Below are 18995 nucleotides of genomic sequence, written 5' to 3'. Positions count from 1 at the left end.
GGGGTCTGAGCGGCCAGGGCCGGCTCTAGGTTTTTTGCTGCCCCAAGCAAAAAAAATTTTGGCGGCCCCCCCCCCGCCGCCCCAGCCCTGGATCACTGGTAACTCGCTCCCAGGGCGGGTCATTCAGCAGGAATTTTGGATGTGCACAGAACACAGACAGGATTGGTTCCCATATGGTTACAGAACTGCAGTAAAGTGGAACAATTTTCAGCTTGTGTGATTGAAGGCTATCTGGATGCATATTATAAGACTGTCCTCCATAAATGAGGAAAAGTTGAGGTGCCTTTATTATTCTTTTGTTCCATTCTTTGTTTCTATGGGGAATTTGCCAATGCAATATCACTGTCTTCCTTTTAAACAAATAAAACTTTAAAAAAAAAAATAATAATAATAATAAAAAAAGGCAATGGCTGTTGAAAATAGCAATTCCAGTCCTAATAACCACTGGGAAGCATTTCTTGCTCAATTTATTCTACAGCAAGTTACAGTGGATCAGTATATTTGATTTGGGAGAAATGAAGTAACAGCTGCCCAAATTGAGCTTGAGCACTCCTGAATTTTGAGGGTGTTCAAATCTGGAAGGCAGGTGCTGGATTCCCTTTCTGAATATTAGCTAAATCAGGAAAAGAAAAGTCAATTTCTGCTTCCATGGTTCAGAAGTGTAAATCCTCCTACGTGCCTGGTACTGTATCTAAAACTGCCCAGTCTAGTAGAGCCTCCTCTCCCTTACTTTTCATTTTAAATTCTAGTGGGATCCACGTACCTGCCTTGCTAGGCTTCAGATAGAGAGGTGCAATGTCCATTTAGTCCACCCAATTCTCTCTTTGGGGGAGAGCCCAGGGCTGGGGTGGCAGGAAGTGCGGGTGGGGGGGAGAAGAGCCCAGGGCTGGGGTGGCAGGAGATGAGGGTGGGGGGAGAACCCAGGGCTGGGGCAGCAGGGGGGGGGGGGGGGGGGCAGGGGGGGGGGGGGGGGGGGCGGCAAAAAACCTAGAGCTGGCTCTGTCCCTACCATTTACAGCAAGCTGCAGCATGAGGTTTCAGTTCCACACTCCTTCCCCCTCCCTTTCCTGTTGCTAGTGGCCGAGGGAATGCTGGGAAATGTAGTTCTTTCCCTGCTCCAGGGCTGGCTCTATAGGCAGGGAGCTAACCAAGGAACTACAGCTCCCAGGGCCCCCTGTTGGTTCTCAGCTCCCAGGCTGGATTCTTGCACCCCTGCAAATTTGCCGCCCCAAGCACCTGCTTGCTTTGCTGGTGCCTAGAGCCGGCCCTGTGAGCGGCTCCCACCAGCTTCCACTCTGGCAGCTCCTGGCAGGAAGTGACGGTTCTAGGGGGTTCATCCCACAGCTTGAAAACCTCCGTGCTAAATGGAAGGTAGAAATCGGGCGGGGGGAATGTGACCCCCAAACACACACACACACGTCACCTCTGACTTATGGGTGGATATTGAAAAGGCCCAACTGCCAGTGAAAACCAACAGGCTTTGAAAGCCTAATGCCCAACGCCCCTTTGATGATCCCAACTCAGAGTATCAGTATCTGCCCTCCGCAAGCCCTATTACATGTTTTATTGGTTCCTGAATACACAGGGCCTGAGTGTGCAGCCCTCTCTCACATTGGTGAGCACCTAGGGCTGGTCCACTCAAGAAAGCTGCTCCAGCTGTGTAATTAAAGGTGTGATTTCACAGCTGTTTAGTTAAACTGATGCACACAGCGGCAGGCAGGCTCATCATTCAGATTTATTTCAGTTTTGTAAGTCAGTTAGGTATTGGTTTACACAAAGCCAAATAAGCCACTGTCAAAAAAGGTTGTTCCCACGGGGGTTTGCATTGGGTTAGCTAAATTAGTTTTAAAAACGGATTTACATTAAGAGGTCAAACTTTTTCATCTGGACAAGATCGGATTCACATGACTAGTCCCACTGACTCACATGAATAAGTGCTTGCCAAGATGAGTAGGGTTGCACAATCTAATACTGGGGAGGGGGGTATTAGAACTCAGTGATAATCTAGCAAAATAGATCTGCAGAAATTTAGTTTCTTTTTCTGTTCTGCAATCAGTTTACATCAGAAAACAAATGTATTGGATGGCCTCAGAATCATGAGTCAGATAAATTCTGTAAATAACTCTGCCTCTGAGCAATCTGCAGACCAAGTTTGTTGCGAGTACACAGCATCCAAAAGTCAAACGTAGAGCCGTGTTGAGTAGTTTTCACTGGACACCTACGTCAGCTGGCATTGTTCCTGTTCTCATAGGGACACGCCTGGAAAGTCACTTTTCATTAATATACTCTATTTGCATACTATTAGTAATATATGTGCACCTTCCTCCCAGAAAAACCTGTGTTAGAATATTCACAAAAACAAATAGGGCTTAAATAGAGCCCAAAAGATTTCAGTTTTTGCTTGAGTGAATAATTATGGGGAAAATACTGAATAATTCCCCTGGCTCTATGAACTAGACACTCTGTTTGGCCCCAGCCCTGCAGACACACAGGAGTGGGGTCACTGCCCTAAGCATGAGTCACATTTAAAAAAATAAATAAATTAGTGGTACTCTTCCAAACTGCACCTCCAAAAGAAGCTCCAATCAGTCCACATTGCATAGATGTTCACAGTTTGAACCTGTGTGCTCTGCGGGATTCCATTGAGTGTGACTTCTGCTAGATGGGCTTCAAATACAATCCTTGACACAGTGGGTTTGGTTCCCCTCAGTGGACGTCACATACCCTGCTGGGCTTATTGAGTGTATTTCTTCTTCGGGGGTGGGGAGGGGAAGAAATAAGTGGCAATCCTGTCTTAACCACCATCCCCCTCCTAGCTCCAAAGTGAGATGTCACTCACAGTAGATTGAAATCAATGGAGCCAGATTACAGCAGTTAATGAGTTAGACTGATCTGATTTTCACTAATAGTTTCCCTGAAAATCTGCCCTCCTTGTCTAGTTTCAGCTCAGCCTTTTTTTTAAAATTGTGGAAAACAATACATTTTAAACCATCTAGTCTAACGGTTCGTTACTGAGGGCCTGTCTAAGCTACAAAATTAAGTTGGCCTAACTTACACTGACATACAGTTACAGTGCTCGTGCACATCTACAGTTTGCTCTTTGTGTTGATGAGCATGTCCTCCCCAGGAGTGTTTGTGCTGATTGTACAGAATGCAGGACATTGTGGGACAGCTTCTGAAAGCCATCAACAGGCAATGTAAGCAATGCAGGGTCTATACCGATGCTGCATTGGCGTAAATACATGGCAACGTAGCTAGGTCAACCTAACTTTTAGGTGTAGACCTGGCCTTAGAGCAGTACCCAGAGCTATACAAAGTGTGCACAGACTATGGTCTGGATCTTGGAAGGACCCAAAGCATGTGACTAACTTAACTAAGGTGAGTGGGCCCACTGTAGGACTGGACCCTTCCTCTGTATACACGTGCCCTTGAGTCCCAAGCAGTCTCCTAGTAAAGAATACGGCTAGGAATCTCTGGCGGTGTTGAAGTGAGGTTCAATCTCAGAGTATTATATGGCCCCCTTACTGTAGCATCTCAGCTCCTCGCACTCGTTAGTGTATCTCTACTCAGAGGGTTGTTGTAGGCAAGTGCTGCATCCCCGTTTTACAGAGGGGGAACTGAGCGAGACAGCGAGTGAAGTGACAAAGGGAATCTGTGGCAGAGCTGGGAACTGAAGCCAGGACTCCCACATCCCAAGCTAGCATCTTATCCACCCTTCCTCATCCCTCTGAGTGTTTGCTTAACACAAGTAATTTAATGCTTGGTGATTCCTTAAAGAGGTTGTTTTAAGCAGCTGGTCTTTAAAACAGGCTTCATGCCCTGGGGTTGTTGTCCCTGAACAGATGCTTAAATTCTTCAGTGTACTCCAGAACCAGCCTAAGAAGCGAAGTCCATTTATCACACACCTGTCAAGTTCAAGCATTGTTTCCTATAGTCCACCCTCTCACCAGTGCCTCCAGCACAGTGTTATTTAAAAGTTCCCATGAATAAATGTCACATTCTGCTCATCCATTGCCTACCAAAAAAAATATAACCTTGTGTTAGCACCATTCTCAGCCCTACTTCCTCCCATGGGTCAGCGTTGTAGTCTGCTGCCCCGTAGGAACAGCAAGGGGTGTCCCAGCTTCTTCTTGGTTACGACTACAGAGAAACTTGCCAGACAACACTTTTAAAAGGGTCTGATCCTGAACACTCACCCATGGAAATGCAAAAGCAGGATTGAGCCCAATTGTTTCACTGACTGTGTTGCATACACCCAATGATTAGACTTTGAAAATCCCAACCTTGTTTTTTTTTTCTTCTTTCTAGAGACTTAATGGATTTAGACATGCAACTGCAAAGCTGGGAACCCAACTCCCTTAGCCCCATTTCATTTGCAATAGATGCAGCAAGGAGGCTCAATTGTAGGAAAGGTTTTTATTAAGCATGCCCAGAAGACTGTGTTTGGTAGATGTATGGCCTAGCTTGCACGCCTGAGCCCTCTGGTGTCACACCAAAGTAGGCCCCTCCTGAAACCTGATCCCCGCCTCATACTACAGCCCCTTTGAAAATCCCCTCCCAGCCCTGCTATTCTTCTCACCAGTCCTGCAGTGTAAAGTTAAACAAAAATCACCACCACAAGTTACACTGTTTGAAAATCATGACGTTTTTTCCCCCAGTGAGGTTAGGTTTTTTCAAGAAGCACTCCACCCCTCTTTTTAGGGAGCAGATTGTATTTGGGGGCCAAACCAACAGAGAAGGGCTAAGCCTGAGCCCCACTGAAAGTCAGTGGAACTTGAGTCCCTACCTCACTGGGGTGTTTTGAAAATTTTGCCCAGTATCTTTTAAATAGGGGTGGATTTGACTTGGGCTACACACCCACACAGAACCTCCCTTACACCCCTTCTTGGGCAACCTGGTCTTGGGTCCAGATGTTTAGGACTAAACTGGTGCCCCCTCCCTGGAGCAGGTGAGCAGGGAGGTGCAGTACAAAGGGGGTCACTCACCAGCTGGCACGCTCCCTGGTTGCCAGGCACAGTGCAGCAGCCTCTGACTTTGCCCCCCATTTGACTGCCCTGAGCCTGCAGTGGTTTGCCCCTTCTCATGACTCAGCCTTCCAACCAGATTGCTGATAATCCCAGCTCTTCCAGGTAACAGAGTCCAATAAAACAGGAGTCAAATGATCTTATCCATGGCCTTCAGTCCCACTCCGGGCTCAACAGTCCTTGTTCCCCTGTCTAAGGGGGCCTTTTACATCCCCTTCCTCAAGGACTGGTAGGGGAATCCAGGCCCTCCTTCGCTGGGTTCCAGCTCAGAGACCCTCTGTTAAGCCACTAAGGTCTGCTTCCTCAGACTCACTAATGTTTCCTTGAGCCACTTCCACCAGCCTCAACGCACCTTTGGTGGAGCAACTCCTTCAGTACTTTCTCCCTGGAGGGTGCAGCTCCTTGTACCACTTCCCGCCAGTTTGTGGCTGATGCACAATCCCCACCAGCAACCTGACAGCATGCAGTGCCTCACAAACTGGGCAGCCTGTGGCTATTTGGAAGGTCCTTCCCTAAAGTCCTTTCCTTGGAAGCACCTTCTCTCCAGGAGCACCAGAGAGCTGGTGGAGGAAAATAGCCTTTTGTCAAACCCAGGCACTAACTAGCCAATTAGCTGCCAGCAAAGCAATTAATTACTTTCAGGTGGGCTGAGATGGACTCATTCTCCTTAAAGCCTGTCATGGGTACACTATGCCCTGACTACCCTTAAAGGGGCCAGCCACCAGGAAGCAGTGGGTGGAATCCTGCCATCTTCCCTACTCACTCACTGGGCAGGGCATTTGAGTCAGCATAGCGGGTGCATAGTATAGCCAGCACCCAGTGCCTACTCCCGTCCACCCACCGCTCTCCTGCAGTCCTCACCCCTCACTCCCCTGCTTGCAGCCAGACCCCCCTGCCCGCCTTGTCACGCTGTTGCTGGTTCACTGCTCACCTCCTTACTCCTCTGCCAGGGCCCCCTGCCACTCGCCTCTTGCCTTTTCAACCCCCGCTGCTCGCCTTCTCACCCCCTCCTCGCCACCTCACCTGGCTCCTTAAGCGTTGGGTGTCCCGCTTGTGTCTCCAGAGAGGCAGCGCATGCAGGAGCAACAGGGAGGAAGGGGAAGGGCTGATGCTGCACAGGAAACTGCTATGGCCGCAGGGAAATCCCCTGGAGGCTTCATTTGAGAAACGGTGTCTTAGTCACAGTGCTAACTGGAACCACTTGCTCAGGGCCGGGCCTATAAGTACAATCTAGCTCACTGATTTTTCCAGCTATGCCATGCAGAGACAGAAGCCTCAGTAAAACAGCCAGAAGAGCGAACTGTTAAAATAACATTCGCTGATGAGCTAACACAGGACAAGAAGGCAGACTGAGGAAATCTGAGATGTGTCATTAAATACCAATAGTCATTTGGGATCGATCCACAGCTGTGGTTAGTGACCACACCTAGGGCTAGAAGACTGTTTGGGAGCTCAGTTCTGCAAACCCTTGTTCACCTCAGTAATCTTTTCCCTCTGAAGAAAGCAAGGGAGGAATTGTGTTTCAGAGAGAGACCTCTAAGGCAATGTCCCTTGGGGCGACTTCTGGGGTGTTGCAGGTTTTGCTGTGCAGCGTTAGAACACAGTCCTAGTGTATGCCTAGAGCACAATCTAGTCTGTAAATTTATTCTACATATGTGGTTGTGACCACCAAAGCTGGCTAGGTGACGGTTTTGGGGCCTCCTTCCACAAATCCTTGCTCACGTCAGTAATCCTTACTGAAGCCTGCAATCTCATTGAGATCAGTCAGACTGACTGAGTAGGGGTTTACAGAATCAGCCCTTTAAATTGAGTACAGAGGGTTAATTCCATGCTGTCCACATGCCTGTCTCATTGCCATGGATATTTGCCATTTTCTGTTCTTGTTAAAATGTTGACAGGATTGTTAAGCTTGACATATCCAGTGAATTATTCTTTCACAGTGTACTGTTGTGACCTTTCGATCTTTTGGATATTTCTGCTTCTCAGACTTTGCATGTGTTTCCTCCCTCCTGTGATTATAATTTGGAGTCTGATGAACTGCCCACAGCGGCTGAGCATCCCTCTTCCCCATGCAACCTCTCTTGTCCTGTCACCTCCCCTCCCTTCTGCCTGCAAAGGTAGGGAAGCATCTGGTTGAGTGTGTGGGAGCAGTCTTGCTTTCTTAACTTTGCTTTAAAAGCCAGTTCCATTTAGTTGTGGATTCACATCCTGAGATTCTTGCAACTGGGTGCAATTTATAGTCTAAGACCACTCTGACACACTTTGGTGAACACTTGACTTCAGAGATAGCACTTATGTAAGTGTTCACCAAAGTGAGTAAGGATTGTACAGGATAGCCCTACATAAATAAAAGGGATTCCATTCTGGATATATAAGGAGACTCCTTACTGAGGTCCATAAGTGCAATGGAAAGTTGATGTAATGTAATGATCTGAAATTTCTACCAGGGATTGTTAAAAAAAAAAGTCTCTGTAGTTGCATTACCAGATCTACTCATGGTTTGTTTGTTTTTTCTAATTTCATTATAATTAACATGACCCTGATGGAAATAAGATCTATATATAGCGACAGGCCTGATGCTGCTCACACTTTGCTTGAGTCAGGTGGTTGCATGGGGCAGAATGCAGTGAAACTTATCATTCTGCTCTCTGGTAGCAGGGCTCTGGGATACCAAAGTCCCACTTACTCAGATTCCAGGGCTTCCTATGCACCTATCATAGACACACCATCTCAGAGCACCTATTTATGGCAAGACCTAGTGTTGCAGCCCCTCTGCCTCACCTTCCTCCTCCGAACATCAGTGGTAGATGCAGTAACTTGGTCCTCCAGCCAGGTCACATGAAGGGTTCCACTTCTTCCACGGTAACAATGTCCAAACTCAACAAAATAAAAACTCTTCCACTCTGCCCAGGCTCTGTTCTCCACAGGCTCCTTGTTCTGCAGAGCTCTTCCTTGCTCTATTACAGAGGGCTGCTTCTGAGGGTTTTCTCCATGGAGGCCAAGCTCCTCCTAAGACAATGACTCTCAGGTCTTCAGCCCTGTAGCTTCTCTTTTCCAGGCCTACTTAAGGACTCTGCTTCTCCCCAGCTGCCCTCTCCCTTCAGGAACAGTACCAGGTACAAGATCCTTTCCACAAGTCCCTCTTTCATTCCTTTCCTAAAGAAAGAAAAAGCCCAGCTATTTCTCTCTTAAGTATCCTCTCCCACTTGCCCTGCAGGCCTTCCTTTGCAGAAACTGCGCAGCTGGATTTAATCCTTTATTACCTGTCTCCCCACCAGGTGCCAGAGAATGGGCTAATTGGTATCACCGGCTCCCCTTAACCCTGTCACTTCCAGTGTGGGGTATACACTCTTCCATAGCACTCTAGAGCCAAATTCTGGAGAAATGCACTCCCTGACTGTATGGAAAGGGTTTGTTTGGGTGGGTCGAGGAAAAGGTAGGAGCGTGGCCCGCGAGTCTATGGACTGCATAGATCCATTGGGCACTGCCTATGTTAGAACAGACAGGAGAAGACCTGGTGTAGCATTGCCACCATCTTCCTTTGAAGCCACAGACTTTGCATTGTACAACTACTGCTCAGTTGGTGCCTTGTGGGGTTTCAGAATTTAGGAGAAGCTAAAGGAAGAACTGGAAAAAAGCCATTCTGCCTAGTATTGCCACCTGGTAATCCGAAAGGATTTTTCCTTCAGAGTGAGGGGACTAGAGCACACAGTCACGAATGGGAAGACAATGGCAACATGATGTCTCTCCAACTGCACAATGGGACAAGCCTTCTACATGGATGCCCTAAACTATGCTCATCTAGGGACAGGAACAACCGCCTGCCTTTGCATTCCTAAGAATCCCTCTCCTCCAAGGGAATGATGGTTAGAACAATCTGGGTAAGGAATCTCATTATCTTTCTTTAGTAAATATTCCTCTCCCATAGGTTTTTGCCACTCAAGGGGATAATCTGGCCCAGATCTTTAAAGGGATTTAGGCACCTAATCCTATTGCTCAATCACTGGGAATTAGATGCCTTAATCCCTTTGAGGTTTCAGGCCTAAACCCATTACCAATGTTGAATACTTATTCCATTCATCATTCCTTAATAGCCTTCAATTACAGCAGCAGAACTGTATTCATAGCTATTTAATGTGATCATTGATTAGTTTGTTTTTTCTCCATTTGCAGTGTTCTGCCAGGTCTTAGTCTAATGCATGATTACAGATATGATGCCTTAGAAATGCAACAGCAAGAGTGGTGTTTTTCACAGTGCTAGTGTCATGTGTGTGCTCAGTGAATGAACTCCCCGGGTAGCTTCCAATGTGTGGGGGAACACAGCCAGTCATTAAGTTAAAAGTTGAGAAGGTCAAGTATTTGTCAAGACTGGTAATTTATTCTACTGTCAACCTTTGGAATGAGAATGTGACATTGTAAGAAAACTAGCTCATTGTTGACACACTTTTAAAGACAGCATTTCCCTTAGCTACCAGAACAAACTGTATCTTTTTCCCCATGAGTATTTATAGCTGGGCAAATACAAAAAATATATATATATATCCATGACCATTCAAATTGTTTAAACAAATTCACTTAGTTTCTGTGCCCATTTTAGGATCACTTCCCACAGATATTCTGCCCTTGATCCAGGAAAAGCATATGCTTAATTTTAAGCACAGCCGTAGTCCCATTGAAGTCTATGGGATTACTCGTGCACTTAAAATTAAGCACATGTTTAAGTGTTTTGCTCAATCTGGACCATTACAAAGAACTTTGCTGGCAAGAATATTTGCAGAAAGAGCAAATTATAAACATATATTGCAGAATATTTGCAGACAGCAAATCTAGATTTCATAATTAGGAATATTCAGATTGGAATGCTGGATTAAAAAGTAGCACTCCTCCAGTCAGGGCACAGAAACATATTATCTGAACTATGTGTGCAATCAAAATAGCTCAATTGTCTCATATTGACTATTTGCAATCATGAATGACCAAGTATTATTTGCAGAAATTATTTTGTGAATTGTTTTGAATAAGGAACAAAAATGAAGATTATGATTTGTTCATCAACAATTCACAAGCAGAAAAAGTATTGAATAAATTGTTTACCATAATTTTTTCACCCAGTTCTTATATTATGCTACTTACTGTAACTCTTACAGTAATACTCTTAATTTCCCTGAAAACTTCCATTTTTTATTATAATGAAATCTGCACACAAGGAACAGATGGAGGTCCATTGCTTCCAAGAAGGTCTAATAAACGTGGAGCAAAGTGGTACACCTTGCATGATAATTTGCAGTTGACTCTTAAACCAGAAGTTTGCATAACTAGAGTAGTTTCTTATACAAGTTTCACTGCACCTGGGATTCTAACTAATAATGAACAAACTTCAAACAGCTTGGTTTAGAAGCCTGGATGCCTGTGTAAATGCTTATAACAAACTTTATAAAGCATCTTAGTCTGGAAACTGGACTGGAAATCATACGAATGTTAGTTTTCTTATGAGATTTCTAGTATGCCCTAGTTTCAAGGGGGTGAGAAATGCCACATAAATTCCTTCTCACAACAGAGCAAGATTCCTCCTTGCAGTCCCACCTGAAAACCAGGAATTGCTGAGGTACACACAAGGAAAAAGGGAATTAGCAAGCTTTCCCAAACCTCAGGAAAGGATGTGGGTCCAGCTAATTGTCATTGTGAGCCAAGGTTTGAGTCGGTTCTTATTTTATCACAGATGTGTCACCCACCTCTAATTTTTATGTGTGTGTGTTTCTGGAAAGGCCCACTTTTCTATAGGGTGGATTGGTTCTTTTCCATGTTCAAAACATCTCTCCCAATCAAAGAAGTCAGGAACCTTCAAAGATGCACCTTGTGATCTAAAGGGATGCCTTCCTCAAAGGAAAAAAATGGAAAAAGAAAAAAAAAGCAAGGGATAAATAGGATGGGGAAGAGGATAAGAGTGGGAAGTAAATGGAAATTATTTTTAAAAGTATGAGAAGAATGGAGGAGAAAGAAGAAATGGAAGAGTAAATTAAGTGCATTTGTAGGAGTTAGATATAATACAACCAGGTGCTGGAACATTTTCTCCTTATATCTTTGCTAATGCAAGGCAGTCCTGACCTACAACACCCCCGCCCCCAATGCTGGGGTACTCTTACTACTTGTGAATTAATAAGTAAGAGCTCAAATGATGATGTGCAATTGTACATTAGGAATGGAGACAACCACAACTCACTCACACACACCCCTCCTTCCCCCCCCCTTTCTTTCTCTCTCTCCCTTTGAATTTTATTTTCTCTGTACAGAACAGTTTTCTTCTACAAGTAATTCTAACAAAGGGTGATGGCTTGGTGATCAATGATTGCACGTCCCACATGTTGGAGACTTATTAAATCTGAAGCAGTAGCTGAATGGAAACGACATCTAGAACAATACTGGATTCCCAGACGTGAGCGGTGCAGAGGTGAGAAATCTGGTATGGGACAAATTCAGGGTCTAGTCCTGCTGCCCTTACCCTTACCCTCTGGGAACAATGCTATTGACTTTAGTAAGAAAATGCTGCAGATCCTACTATTGGCCCATGATAAAAGTTGGCATGTCATTCTTTCTGTCTGACAGCTAACCCATCTTGGAGAAGTTAGGAACCGTCTGAGAACGGAAGGATCTGGAGCTCTATAGCTGCTATTTACCGCTCAGAAACATTAGCTCTATAATCAGTCCATGGAACTATGATTGAGAAACTCACAACTAGCACCCAAAATACCAGGTGGCCTGAATGTATGAAATTGCTCTCATAAGCAACTGCAGAGGATGGCGTGGGCCAATCCTGGTGCTTGTGTAGACGCTTCCTCTGGGGACTGTTGTCAAGAGCCATGCAGGGAGCTGCTCTGTGTGTCAATAAAGGCTGTAACAAGCAGGCACACCGGAGCCTAGGAGGGGGAAACCTGGCTGCCTACATGGCCGTATACAAAAGCGCCCATATTACAAAACGGGCGTGGGGCTAGAGCGGTTTAGATTGGAGCTATAAATAGCCCTTGTCTGCAAATCGGACTCTTCACGCGTGTTTTGTGCCCCGTGTTCACTGATATAAGTACCCAGGGCGCTGGCGGGGAGCTGGTCACACGGGCTGTAGGCTCTGCCCGGGAGCGCTGGGGCACAGGGACTGCGGGCAGCGAGGGGAGCGCTCCGGATCGCAGCGCGGCGGGAGAGGACTTTCCCCGGCGCTGGGGCTGCCCGCTGGCTTTTGGAGAGAGCCTTTCGGTGGGAGTTTAGCGCAGCCAAGCGACGGACCGGAGCCATCCAGCAGCTCGGGAACTTTGTCGCCTCGGAGCAAGCCCCCCAGCTCGGTTGGCCGGCGGGGGGAGGAACGGGAGAGAAGAGCTGGAGGAAGGGCTGAGGCTGGGCGCTTCCCCGAGCGGAGATGTGGGGCTGGGCTCCCTGGGGGGCCCCCCACTTGAGGGATCTGCTAGCCACTGCGGGGCGATGATCGGGGCGCCTGGCGGGGCTGCCTTCACTGCACTGATTCTTTGCCGAGCGGACGGGGCTCTCTGGCCAGCCGCCTGCCCTGGAAGCCTCGGGGGGCGGGGGGGGGGTGTTTTGGGGTGGGGGTAAGCGATCAATGCTGCTCCCCGACGCGCTGGGGAAGGAGGGTCCCCCTGGCTGCCCCCCGCTGGGGCTAATGGCTGGCGCTGGAGCCCCACGGCGCCTGGAGTGACTGGAGCTGGGAAGCTGCTCCAGGCTTTGGCGGCTCGGCGGTGAGAGGCGCGCCAGGGACCGGAGGAGGAGGAGGAAGGGGGCCGGTCGCTTCTCCTGGCTGCCCGGCCGCTGGCTGTCCGTGATGTGGAGACTGGGTGTGTGGTGGCTCCTGAGCAGGGTCTGTCTGCTGCTGCTGCCGCCCTGCGCCCTGGTGCTAGCCCGGGTGCCCGGCTCCTCCTCCCACCCGCAGCCCTGCCAGATCCTCAAGCGGATCGGGCACACCGTGAGGATCGGGGCGGCTCACCTGCAGCCCTGGGCGGCTCCCTCCCGGACCCACCGCGGCTGGAGCTGGGGGGCGCACCATGCCGCCCCGCGTGGAGGAGTGCCGGATCCCGCTCCCGGAGCGCAGGAGGAAGGGAGACGCGGGAGCAAAGGGGCACAACGTGCGCACAAAGCCGCCCAACCTCCCGGGACTACCGGCTGGAAGGGCGCCGGGATTCAGAGGCAGTGGCTCGGGACCAGCCTCGGGAACAGGGCGCAGCTGGGCACCGGGAACCCGCTTGGCAACGAGAGCGGAGGCCAGGAGCCGCTGCTGCTGCCCAGGGCCGCGCTGCTCTTGGGGGTGGAGAATCTCAACCGCGTGAGCGGGCTGCTGCCCTACAACCTGTCCCTGGAGGTGGTGATGGCCATCGAGGCCGGGCTGGGCGATCTCCCGCTCTTGCCTTTCTCTTCCCCCAGCTCCTCCTGGAGCAGCGACCCGCTCTCCTTCCTGCAGAGCCTCTGCCACACCGTGGTGGTGCAGGGGGTCTCCGCCATCCTCGCCTTCCCGCAGAGCACAGGGGAGATGCTGGAGCTGGAATTCATCTCCTCGGCCCTGCGCATCCCGGTGATCAGCATCGTGCTCCGGGAGTTCCCGAGGGAGAGCCAGGTAAGGGAAAGAGAGGGGCGGTGTATTAGGGGGGCGGCGAGGGGTGTTGTGAATCGAGCAGGGCTCTAGGGCAGATCGCCCTGCCCCATACAAACTATAACTATCTAACGCCTCAACTCCCCGGGGTGTCCCAAAGAGCCGCGTGTCCCAGTGGGGAGGCGCCCCCCGGCAGTGCGGATCGGGACAGGGGTCTGGCGTGAGCTGGCGCAATGGCTCGTCAATTCAGCACCATGGACACCGACGCACCTAAAGCGATGGCTCAAGCTAGAGCGGGGGACGCGGGCCAAACTGCTGCTGCAACCTGCTCTATAAATACCCTGGTGCGGGTCAGACCATGTACAATAAGCGGCTCCAGGAAACAGGAGAGTTCGCTTTCTAAAATATCTCCCAGCCGTGTGCTCGTTTGAGGCGCAGCTTTGTTTGCCATGAAGGGACTATACAGAGTTGGCAATTTCAAAACATGCATCAGTAGTCTCTCTCTCTCTCTCTCTCTCTCACACACACACACACACACACGTTGTAGGTGAAGCAGTAGCCACCCCTAGATTAAGGTTGCCTAACATTTTTGTAGCACTCTAGACTTCCTTCATGCTCTTTCTGTTCAATTTGTTCCTGAAGAACATTTCCTACTGTTCTGTTCCGTGTCACACACAAAAAAAGTTACCAATATAAAATATGCAGTAGAGGCCCTCAGATTTGTTAGGTATCTATCTCAGGCTGCCTGGCTTTGCTATTTGGATTCCTAATGTATGTAGAGTGGGTTGGTAGCCATGAAATGTACTGACCAATGCAGAACACAAGTTCTAAAACACCTTATTTTCCACCTCAAGTCAGACCTTTGTATTGTTATTGGAGGCCCATTTAACAACCAAAGTGTAGGGAAGCAGACTTGAACTGAAAGGAAAGTGGACTGTGGTGCCCTTCAAGTGGATCTTATCCCATCAAGAGCCAATATAGGAGAGTAAAGGGTTAAAAAGTCAAATATATCAGAGTGAAAAGGGAGAAGCAGCTCCAAAATTGAACTGGTTAATCACAAATATTGGCATTAGAATGATAAAGGTAGAGACCATGTATAGTATGCCCATGCCCAGAGCACTCTGTGATGCCGTGGAATTCACCCAACAGGAATTAGGCACCTCGGTGCTTTCAGAAATCTCATCATGTGCCTCTAGCTGCATATTTGAATGACTAAATACCTTTTAAAAAATCTGACCTTTTGTTAAATTCTACATTCCTGGAGCTAATATCACAACAACAGAACATGGTACCCTATTCATTGCATCAGAAGAAGTCATTTAGATTGAAAACTTAGAATTATCCCCCACCACATACAATGCTATATAGAGTAAAACATGCCATTCTTGTCCAGGTTTCTATTCTCTATGCAATATCTAATGACTAATGTATACTGACAATAAATCTAAACATAGTTATTACCAAGGGACACTGTTTACTTCATGAAGTTCTCCCTAAATAGTAATCATAATATTATCAGCAAAATGTAGCAATTTAAAGCTATCGTTGGGCAAAACAGATCAGGATTTCCTTCATTTTAATATCAATGCAAATCACACTGAAGTTTTGACAGGCCATTAATTAGGAGGCAGAAGTTCTTGACCAAAGACACCAAGAAACTGAGTCTTGCTTAGCATTCTTCTATGCAATATTACATGGAATGTTTACATACACAGACAAAATAGTTTATCTTCCAATCCCAAGATTTCTGATTGCCATTCACCAACTTTCCCAGGGAAATGACTCATAAGCATATGGTCGAAAATGAAATCACTCTACAAAACTGAGTCAGTGGTATGGGGAGAGTATGGATATAGGCAGTGTTGTTGGAAGTATGTGTGAGGAGGTTGAGTATTTTTGTAGCCATCTTCTCTGAATTTTCATACTGAAAAAGTTTGTTTTAAGAGTGAACTACAAATGAAGCATCAGCTGTTCAGTTTTACCGAGATTTATTATTAAAAAGAAACCTCACAAAACCGTGCAATGCAGTAAAACAATAAACAGCTAAAGATCTTCACAGTGAGTTCAGTGTGGAGATGGCACTCTCAGAGATGGATATAGCAGGAGGGGACAAGGAGACGTTATGCCTTTCTGGTTATTCACATATACCCTGGTTCTCTGCTCCAGCAGGTTTCTCTAGTATCTGATATCAAGGCATGAGATATTTTGGGGCACCACTGGGCAGTGGGAACCAACTGATTGTGGCTTTGGGGCATCAAAAAGGAAAATAAAAGATACATTTTTAGATTAAATGGTGAATCCCTGCTAAAATGGCAAATTTGGGCATACAGCAGATGCTGCAGCAGCAAATGGAATTTTGACATTTAATTTGCAGATCAATTGTAAAATCAAGCTTACTATTAGAAAAGGCTTTGTAGTGTCAAAGGATACTGAATGCCAAATGGCATGACCTTATTGGGTATGGTGTACCTCCAGAAGTGATATTGACCCTCTAGTCCCAAGTAAGTCTGAGCACTTGTGCGTAGGCAGGCATTTTGGGAAGTGGGCATAGGGAGAAGGCAGTCTTCTGTCAAATATAATAATTAAGGAGATGTTTCCAAAACAGAAGTCATTTTTGGCAAAGTAGTAATGCCTAGTTACAATATTTGATAGTTTTAAAACTACATCATCATCCTAAATTTGTCTGAATCCAAATACTTAAGTTTATAAAAGATCTCTCAATACCATACAAAGCTTACACTATTTCATTTGCTTTAATGTTCATTTTCTCCCATCCCACACAGTTTAGTATTAAAATGTTATGAAACATGCCTGTTGTAGACCGTGAGAGAGATGAAGGAGCCTCTTTAAAGGGTGGCTTTTGATTAACCTGCAGCTTCCCATGCAAAGGGGTGTTCAGTTGATTCTTGCTTTCTTCCAACTCCTGCTGAGTTATTCTGGTTCAGGAATACTTCCTACATGTACACTGTTAGGACTATGGGGCCTGATTCTCATTTAAGCTAAGGTCTCTTTAATCTTCCAGAGTAGTGGTGAAGGCCAAAGTAACCAAGAATTAGGCCCTGTCTGGACAGCAACCTGAGAATTTTTAATCCGTCTGAATGCGAACTTTGAAGGCACAACAGGCCTTTTGGTCATACAAATGTTGTTTTGTATCTTTCCCGTGTTAGGTGGAAGCTTTTGGTTGTGCAATTGTCTACCATTAAAAGTAGTAATATGTGTATTTGCTGTCTTGTGTTTAGTGTTTCAGAACCAAAGCCTCCTCATAAGCTCAGGGTTAGATCCCTATCACTTTCCTTCAACATTACGTACGTGTTCCCCAGAAACAGTTTGATTCTTGTTTTTACAATGTGCACATTTTGCATAGGGATGTGTGCAGTACCAGCTATAGGACTGGTGGAATTTCCACAGACCACTGTATTTACAACAGCAGTCCATCTGTCTATAACCTTTGAGTCCATAAAGGAAGGGACACCCAATGGAAAGGTGTCCTTGTTTGTATAGTGTTTTTTTCAGTGGGTGATTGGACAGCCCTTGTTTAGAGACTGGGAAACCAATATTGGCATCAGTTTGGGAAGTAATATTTGTTCCTTCTATACTTTTAGCTCTTTGGTTTCCTTGCTTAATGCATTGACTCCAAGTGTAACTTTATATATTATTACACACCTCATCTAACTGGAAATCCTCCTCCTCACAGTGTGACCTACAGATTAGCAGATTCAAGAGCCTATTTAAATCATTTATTTGGCATTGTTTGTGACATGGGGTGGTTTGACTCACCATATTCCCTGTGTCAATAGGCTTTGTACTAGTAGAAGAATTGGATGATGGATGGAAAATATTGCATTATTTCCTGTGTGGGGTCTATGACTTCAGTTCATCCAGACTGAAGAGAATCCTTTTTCAGAATCAACAAGCACTGTAGCTAAATTTCTAAATAAACATTTCAAAATGAAAAGTCAAAATGTTTCATTTCAAAAATGTCAAAACAAACTGACTTTTCTGAATTTTTTCCTCCCATATTTTATTTCGCTAAAATGATTCACTCAATTGGACCCAAATTCACATATAGTTTAATTCAACCAAAAAAAAATTCATTCTTTTGTCAAACTAGTCGCTGAAAAAACCATGTCCATCTCTAAATGTAAGGGGCTTTTGTCATTGAATATATACAGATTAGTTGTCCAAAAGGGCCAATTCATGCTCATGTCTACCTCTCTCTGTAGGTATATGTGGATAGCATATTACTAATTGTTGAATGGAAAAGATAGAATTATCAGTAATAATGCAGAAAAGGCAGACGTTCAGTAAATATTTCTGTTTTGAATTTGGGGAATAAAAACAGATAATGTAGTCATATCATACGATGCTGAGAATATGCTTTCCATTCCACTAGTATCGTGGAACAATGTTAAATGGCAACTACTAAAGTCAGACATGTTAAACCAACAGGTCCAGATAATTTGCGTCCAAGAGTTTTAAAAGAGCTGGCTGATGAGCTCGCTGGCCTGTTAATTTTGATTTTCAATAAGTCTTGGAACATTGGGGAAGTTCCAGAAAACTAGAAGAAAGTTAATGTTGTGCCAATATTTTAAAAGGGTAAACAGGATGACTCGGGTAATTATAGGCCTGTCAACCTGACATCAATCCTGGGCAAAATAATGGGGGGGTGTCACCAGGGGACTGCCACTGCACCCCACCTCCAAGCATGCACTGCTATGCCCAGTCCCAGTCAAGGTGGTTTATTCGTTTATAGCAAAGTTTAACAAGCAAACAAAATGCAGCCTTAAGTCAATACCTGACCCCCAGGCTTCAGGGCCACCGCTCCCGGGGATCTCTGGCTTTCCAGCTCCTGGCAGCTTCCTTGCCTCCTCCAGCTCTGCTCCCCTCTTGGAGTCGCAGCACTTGGTCCAGGGACCCACCACAGTAGTTAGCCCTACTCCAGTTGCTGACCAGGGCTAAGCCGATCTCAGTCCTTCCTCCCAGGGTTCCACTTGCCTCAGTCCTCTCCTCCCAGTTGCCTACGAGCAGCCCTTTATAGGCCCAGGTGTATCTGAGCCCTCTTTTAATTGGCTGGATTGGGCTCACCTGCTCCAGGCCAGGGGCGCTGGGCTCAGCCCATCCACAGAGACCAGCTCCCCTGTGACAGGTGGATATAGGACTTGATTAATAAAGAATTAAAGGAGAATGATATAATTAATGTCCAACAACATGGGTTTATGGAAAATAGAACCTGTACCTAACTTGATATCCATTTTTTTTATGAGACTACAAGGTTGATTGACAAAGATAATAGTATTGATGTAATACAGGTAGATTTCTGTAAGGCATTTGACTTTACGCTCAACATCGTGATTCAAAAACTACAATGATATAAAATTAACATGTTT

General features: G+C 46.3%; 1 protein-coding gene across 1 annotated transcript in view; it reads left to right on the top strand.

The window, feature by feature from the left end:
- The first annotated feature begins 12795 nt into the window (after window positions 1-12795).
- Window positions 12796-18995, top strand: part of LOC112119700 (glutamate receptor ionotropic, NMDA 3A) — an 83882-nt gene continuing 77682 nt past the window's right edge. Inside the window, exons 1-2 of the mRNA XM_026646519.2 lie at window positions 12796-13109; window positions 13209-13632. Coding sequence (XP_026502304.1) covers window positions 12847-13109; window positions 13209-13632 — 687 coding nt within the window. The 5' untranslated portion in view covers window positions 12796-12846. The remainder of the gene's footprint in view (window positions 13110-13208; window positions 13633-18995) is intronic.

The sequence above is a fragment of the Terrapene carolina genome, unplaced genomic scaffold (genome assembly GCF_002925995.2).
Source record: "Terrapene carolina triunguis isolate 2854851 unplaced genomic scaffold, T_m_triunguis-2.0 Scaffold35098, whole genome shotgun sequence".
Classification (NCBI taxonomy): Eukaryota; Metazoa; Chordata; order Testudines; family Emydidae; genus Terrapene; species Terrapene triunguis.
The sequence above is the reverse complement of the archived record's forward strand: the minus strand, read 5'-3'. Positions and strand labels throughout refer to the sequence as shown.